We start from the raw sequence: 6,860 nt of genomic DNA on the forward strand, positions 1-6,860 counted from the left end.
GTGTGTGTGTGTGTGTGTGTGTGTGTGTGTGTGTGTGTGTGTGTCAAAGAAAAAGATCTTGTAGATTGGGGCTGAATGAAGCATGTCTGTAGATAGTTGTCATAAAATAAGCCTTCTTTTAATGCCATGGGGTTTTTTTTTACAAATTAAACTGTAATTCACCTACCATACACTGTCCTACTCTTCAAACAGGCAGCTTGTATCTTTACCAAGCAAACGCACTCGTCAGCTCCTGTAACACACAAACCCACCGTCCCGACCAGCAAAACTCTCATCTCCACCCCAGCATAGCTGAGCTTTAAAAATGAGTCTGCAGCGTCTGACAGAGACACCCACTGTTTCTTTATATAACACCTTTTTATAGCACCTATTTACCTTGAAACGATGTTGCCAAGTAACAGCATCCCACTTGTGTGTTGGGGAGGGTGGTACAGGAGCGTGTGTGTGTSTGCATGGGTGGGTGTGGGTGATGGATGTCCTGAGGTGCCATTATTGGCTGTAAGTCGAGATTCTGGTAGCATCTGGCCAAAGGACTTCAAGTCCTTTTAACTCGATTCTGTTGGAAAGGTTCGGGCAGAGACACGTCGAAATGTTCCTGAAAGCCTGCATGATGCAAGATATTGCAATGATTGTTTTTCTTCTTTTTTTTAAACATTTATTTTAACCTCTTACTCTCTCCATCGCCCTCCGACTTAGCATGAGCTGCTTAACTGATACATGTAGTACAGTAATCCCCCCTTCTCAGTGAACGGGATTAATATTTAATTCAAGTAGAGTCTTTTATCGATACCGCTCGCTGTGCGTGCATTGTTCACTCTGTTCGGGGGGTGGGGGGTGTTCAGCCAGCTTTTGGCAGACCGGAGGAAGAGTGAGCACGTTAATGCGACAGACGAGGCAGATAGGAGGAGGGAAACGACCGACTGGAGCACCATCAGAAAGTCTTTCTTGTTCATTTTTAGGCAGAATAACTACAGGTGTGCAGGAAAGACAGCATCTTTTAGAGCAGGGCTGTCAATCTCTTTTTCACTCAGGGCTACATCAGCGTTAAGGTGACTCTCAAAGGACCAGTTGTAATTTACTTTGATTATTTCGTGTTTAACTTTGACTAAAACGTCACGTTTCTTGTTTCATTGTTATGGCTGAGCATCGCTAACAAACAACTGAGCTCTACGTGGTATTTCCTGCGTAGAAACACTGTTTTAACACATCCCCTTATAAAAACTGAAAAGAACTGCGTGTAGAACCAATTAAATGTGAAATAAATAATACCGAMATGTTATTAAAAGTAAAAGTAAAAGTAAGAGAGAGTTGTGGCGAGTGGCCACCATCTTGAATTTTGAGGTCTCCCACTTTCCGATAGGGAATTCCCAYTGGAGAGACATTCCAGTTTAAATGTACAACTTGTAAGAGGGAMAATCCCATCTCCCAGCACAACTAGGCCGCAGCAAAAGTATATGGCAAAAATGCAGCACGAAATGGAGAATTTACATTTCGAATTTTGACAAATATTTTGAACTCTGTGCACTAAAGCATCTTGTTTTAAGACAGTACACTTTTGAAGCTCTMGCAGGCCACATAAAATRCCACTGAAGACCACATTTGGCCAACGGGMCTTGAGTTTGGAATATGTTTTAAACAGATTCAACACAAAAAACCATACAAATCTGCAGATTTTTCAGACACAGAGCTAAAATTTGGCCTGGTAGAAGAAGAGTGTTTTTCAAAACTCACACTCCAAATGCTAACAGATCACGTGACCATGATATCCTAACCGGTTCAGCCAAAATGGTGATAATGCCATCGTTTAGCAATGTTTAGTTTAGTTTAATTCTTGTTTTGTTTGGAAGGATTTTAGGATGTAATTTTTGTGTGTTTTGGCCTCAGAACTCCAGGACGAGGTCCCATTATACTCTGATCTGAAATTAGGCAAGAAGGGATGATGATTAAAATTTGGAAGTGAGGCAAAGAAACAAACTTCTTACTTTTTGCTCAGATCTGAACAAAAATATATCAGTGTTAGTATTAGTCTCGTTGACCGAGCATCTCCATTGTGAAACTGTTTTTCTTTTGTGAGTCCCAAGCAACCCGGTGCCAAAGCAAAGAGAATGAAATCCATCCGAGGTTTTACTCTGCTGGAGTCGGTTGTTTTAAAGCTTAAGAGGTGTTTATTTTTTATTTTATTCTAGGAAAGCTGAGAACATCTGTAACATTGAACTATCCAAAGCAGTCGACTCATAAGGTCAAGAATAGAAGTTGACTGTAAAAAGATTTAGGAAATGTTCTTTTTTAAAAATCCACAAGGGAAGCATTTTCTATTTAAAGCTAGGTTTTGTTTCCCAGTTTAATTTATTATGTATGTTTCTGGTAATTTACTTATTAAAAAAACATGAATAGTATGAAACTTTGTAATTGTAGTTTTGAATTATTTGTTATTTTATGAATTGTTACCATGTGTTTTTTAGGATTTTTGGGGAAACAGAAAATGATGGCGTAATAAGAACAAAGTTTGGCGTCATCTAGTGGTTGCAATTAATCACAATTCGCAGTGATGCCTTGACGTCATTAGATCTGTGGAAATCTGCTGAAAAAAAACCCCTGTTGTCAAGTTTAGCTAGAGTCAGACTACAAACAGGAACTATAAAGATGAACCATTCAAAATAAAACAATAGATCTTCTATGGCTGCATAATTGGACTGACATGACTCATAGTCAGTCCATAAAAAGTGTTCAGTTCTTTCTCAACAAGGGGAAGATGATGGATGGATGGATGGATGGATGGATGGATGGATGGATGGATGGATGGATGGATGGATAGGTGGCTGGGGAAAGAGTGGTCTGGGCTTCCCTGCTCAAGTTGCTACCCCCACGACCCAACTTCAGATCAAGGGGAAGATGATGGATGGATGGATGGATGGATGGATGGATGGATGGATGGATGGATGGATGGATGGATGGATGGATATTTTGAGATAAAGACTTGGACTTGGTCCGGCTCAGACCAGCCATTAGCCTTGTCAGATTTTCAACTCAGGGCTGCTGAAAAGGTTATATGAAACAGATAAGATATTAACTGTTCATAAAAGCACACAACTTTGTGTACACTGGTCAAAAATATCCACTCGCTTTCATTGTACAAGATCTGGTCATTTTATTTTGAAAAGCGGAAATGGAAGTAGTTGGACAACACTCCATCACCATTGATGTTTATGTGAGCGTATCGAGGTAGCAGCCATTTTTTGCCGTGCTCCTCTCTTTTGTTGGAGACGGTTCAAGTTTCTCCCTGACAACAACAATAATAATAACACGTCGGAGTTAGATTCAGCTCCTTGTTTTTATTTTTAAATTATTTTTAAATACTCGGGGCTGGCTAGCTTGCCAGCGAACTCTTGAGCGAAATGGACCCAGCGAGCCGATATCAAGTGGTGAGTAGTTTGGACGAGCGGGACGTGGGAGATCACAACAGAATCGCGTTTCATGACTTGACCTGCCACTAACAAATATAAAGAAGTGAGGGCTTGGTTTGAATATATATTAGTCGCTTCTGCTTTTTACATGTAAACCCACAGAACCTGACCACAGTAGTCGAACTGTGCTTTACGTGTTTACTTTGTGTTTTTATTTGTTTTTAACAGCCCGGATGTTTCTCTTACTTCCGCGTTAGCTAAGCTAACGTTAGCCGTGATGCTAAAGGCCTTTAAATGTAAGGTGGGTTTGAGATTACCGCTATGTGTAAGTCCTTAATGGTGGTAAGTGAAAATAAGCAGCTTTCGACGACGATTAAAACACTAATTCTGAACGAACCGATTTACTCATTACCTTAAAAACATTTGTTTTAACTTATAACTTCCGTAATTGTGATAGCTGACGGGGCGGAAACGACAGGGAGGTAACCTGATTTTTCCGAAATGTCACAAGCTACAGGGTTCCTTTATCTATTTAATGAGTTTTGGGTTAAAAATAGGAGGAAACGAGTTTCATGTGATGACATCCGTTTTAAACGACACGTACGCATATATTAGTATTAGTCCATATGAGCCGGATGTTGTGTTAAAGTCCCTTTTTGTCCTCAAATGCCGTGTGTGTGTGTGTGTGTGTGTGTGTGTGTGTGTGTGTGTGTGTGTGTGTGTGAGTGAACAAAGCAGAGGTTGCATCAACAGTTCCAGGAATTAGACAGTACCCTTTGGTTTCTCGGGGGATCAAAACTCAAGCCTGTTTTTCTGTTCTTCAAATGGTTTTCTTTATTTTTTTTCTCCACTAAAACCAGACCTCTGCTGCATTGTACGGCTGTGTGGATTTCGGGGGCATATTTAGACACACAAAAGAGGCTTGTGGCCATGTTGTTATGTAACCCGCCCCCATGCTGTCCTTGATCTTGAGCCAGTCATCAGCTACTCATTCGCTCTCTGCCTCTGCTGGAAGGACCGATTCTCAAGATGTTTATCCGCTTTGTGCCAAAGTTCTTTTTAAAAAAAAGCTGCTGATATTAGTCACCTCACCTCTACTTTCAGTGGTATGAAACAACCTGAAAGTTTCCGTTACATCACGCAAGAACTTTTTGAATCTGTCCTGCAGCTCTTAGGACTCAGTTGTAGCTAAAACTGTGAGAAAACTGTAAAAATTTCCACTTGGAATTAAACATTTGCTCAGATTTTGAATCATTTTAGAGATGGAAAGTAACAGTTATTTTTTGATGCATCACAGCATCAACATGGAAGCTTCTGAATGGATTATTTTTTGTGTCAAACATCAATTTTGGTAACGTTAATCTGTGCTGCCACTTAAAGAGTACCCGTATATTTTGTACGGTTTATCCCAGTGGAGTTGCGGTAGCTTCATGTAGTGGAAACGTTAAAGCTCTTTTCTTTACAGAACCTCAAAGAATCAGTATTGAGTTAGCATGCATGCTAATTTGTGGGCAGCAACCTGTGATAAATAGGGTTTTGGGACATGAAGTATATAAATTGGTGCATCAATAAGCATTGTATAGCTGCATTGCAATCCTCTGGGTTGTAATTAACCGTGGGGTGCCTAAAACCTCCCACCTCTCAGACATATTATCATTTTTACTAGATGTGTCCCGATACTAGCTCATTCAGATAAAGTACAAGTACTTCAGATTGGGTGGTTTCCAATACTGGGTGATTAACAAGTATTAAACTTTACACAAAGGTTTTAGAAACACGTTTCTTTTATGAAGAACAGAGCAAACCATTTGTCCTAACATCACCTGTGTTTATTTTCAAATATCTCCAAACTCTGGACGTTTATTTATTGTTTTTGCCCATTTTAACTAAGTAATAGTCTTAACTATGGAGGTGGTTTAATGAGTATACGTATGAGTATTTGAGGCTGGTTCTAAATGTTTTCCCAGGCCAGAGGTGATCTGTAATCCCTCCAGTGAGTTCTGGGGGTCTGCCCCGGGGATTTCTTCCCAGTTGGACATAACTGGAAGACCTCCAGTGGGAGGCGTCCTGATCAGATGAACTACCTCAGCTGACTCATGTCCTTTCTGCTTTGAGCTCCTCGCTTCTTAGGCTGAGCCTGAATGCAAAAATACTAATAAAACAAATTTCTAATTGTGTTTCAGTAAAAGCAAATAAAAAAAAGCAGGAGTCAAGGAGCAACAGAGCAGAGTTGAATGCCGACCTTGAACACAGGAAGTAGCAGTGAATGTATCGGAGCCTCATTTTAGGCATGTGCTCTAGAATTGAGGAGACGTTTCGAGTCACGTGAACTTAGCTGGATGACGTTTCTGTCGATGCACCTGTTCGATGACGACGCTCGGCTCAGGAATGTGTTTAAAGGCTGCAAGGAAGCCAGACTCGTTCAACCACCTCAGCAGCTTTCGTTCTGAAGCACCTCCCCCTCCTGTAACAGCAGACATATCTGCAAACAGCTCAGTGTTGCGTCACGTTAACAAGTCTTGGTGGGGTGGAACATGAGCGGTGTGTAATTACTCCTGACTGTGCCCTCCTGCTTAATCTCTTGGTTTATGTTTGCAGTTCAGGACATCCTAAWCTGTGGGTTTAACAGTCTGGTTTTGTTTTGCTCCTGATTCAGGGAAAACAAAATGTCTGTAGGCGTTTGGCAGAAAATGAAACAGACCCACGTTCCTTCCTCTTCTGGAACCGCCACGTCTTCATCGCTCCTATGTAATTTCAGATGTTCAGATCTTGGTTCTGGTGAAAACAAAGTAAATAAATGGAGCACTTTGCTAACGGGATCTTAATTTACTGATTGCGTTTGTGTGGATTGCTTTTCCACAGTTGTGCCGACTTGACTTTTTATTATTTTTGTCTTAAAGGGGTAGTTCAGATCTTTTGATTTATTTTTTTTAACTGGGCTTCTTCCGGCACTCCCTGGGCGAAGTTTGTTCTCCCTTTGCACTGGTGGGTTTTCTCCAGTTAACACCAGTTTCACTGCAGACTGAAAACATGCATGTTGAGTTGACTGGTAACTTGAAATTACTTTTGTGTGATGGTAAGAATGATTGTCTTTGTGCGTCCCTGTGATGGACTTGTGACATGTGCGAGGTGTTCCCCCCCACCCCCACCACCTGGTTGGTACGACCTCAAATTCATATCACGATAAATTGAATCCCTTCATTTGTTTTCAATACTTGGAGTTTAAAGGGAATAACTTCTCTGAATGATCTTTATATAGACAATAAGTTTGCCTCATTTGAACAGCTAACACAGAAATTTGACATCCATAAGTCACAGTTCTTCAGGTATTTACAACTGAGACATTTTGTAATGTCAAGCTCTGGATGTTTTCCTCTACGGCTATGGAGGTAAATTTGTGTTTTTATTATTCAATCAAACAAAAAGCATCTTCAATCAAAAAAAATAATTTCAATC

The 6,860-nt window shown here is 40.5% G+C and overlaps 1 protein-coding gene across 1 annotated transcript in view; it reads left to right on the forward strand.

The window, feature by feature from the left end:
- Positions 1-3,330: 3,330 nt before the first annotated feature.
- Positions 3,331-6,860, forward strand: part of ndfip2 (Nedd4 family interacting protein 2) — a gene marked incomplete at its 5' end in the record, with an annotated part of 13,528 nt that continues 9,998 nt past the window's right edge. Inside the window, 1 exon segment of the mRNA XM_014010292.1 lies at positions 3,331-3,422. Coding sequence (XP_013865746.1) covers positions 3,396-3,422 — 27 coding nt within the window.

Source organism: Austrofundulus limnaeus, unplaced genomic scaffold (genome assembly GCF_001266775.1).
Source record: "Austrofundulus limnaeus strain Quisiro unplaced genomic scaffold, Austrofundulus_limnaeus-1.0 Scaffold67, whole genome shotgun sequence".
Lineage (NCBI taxonomy): Eukaryota > Metazoa > Chordata > Actinopteri > Cyprinodontiformes > Rivulidae > Austrofundulus > Austrofundulus limnaeus.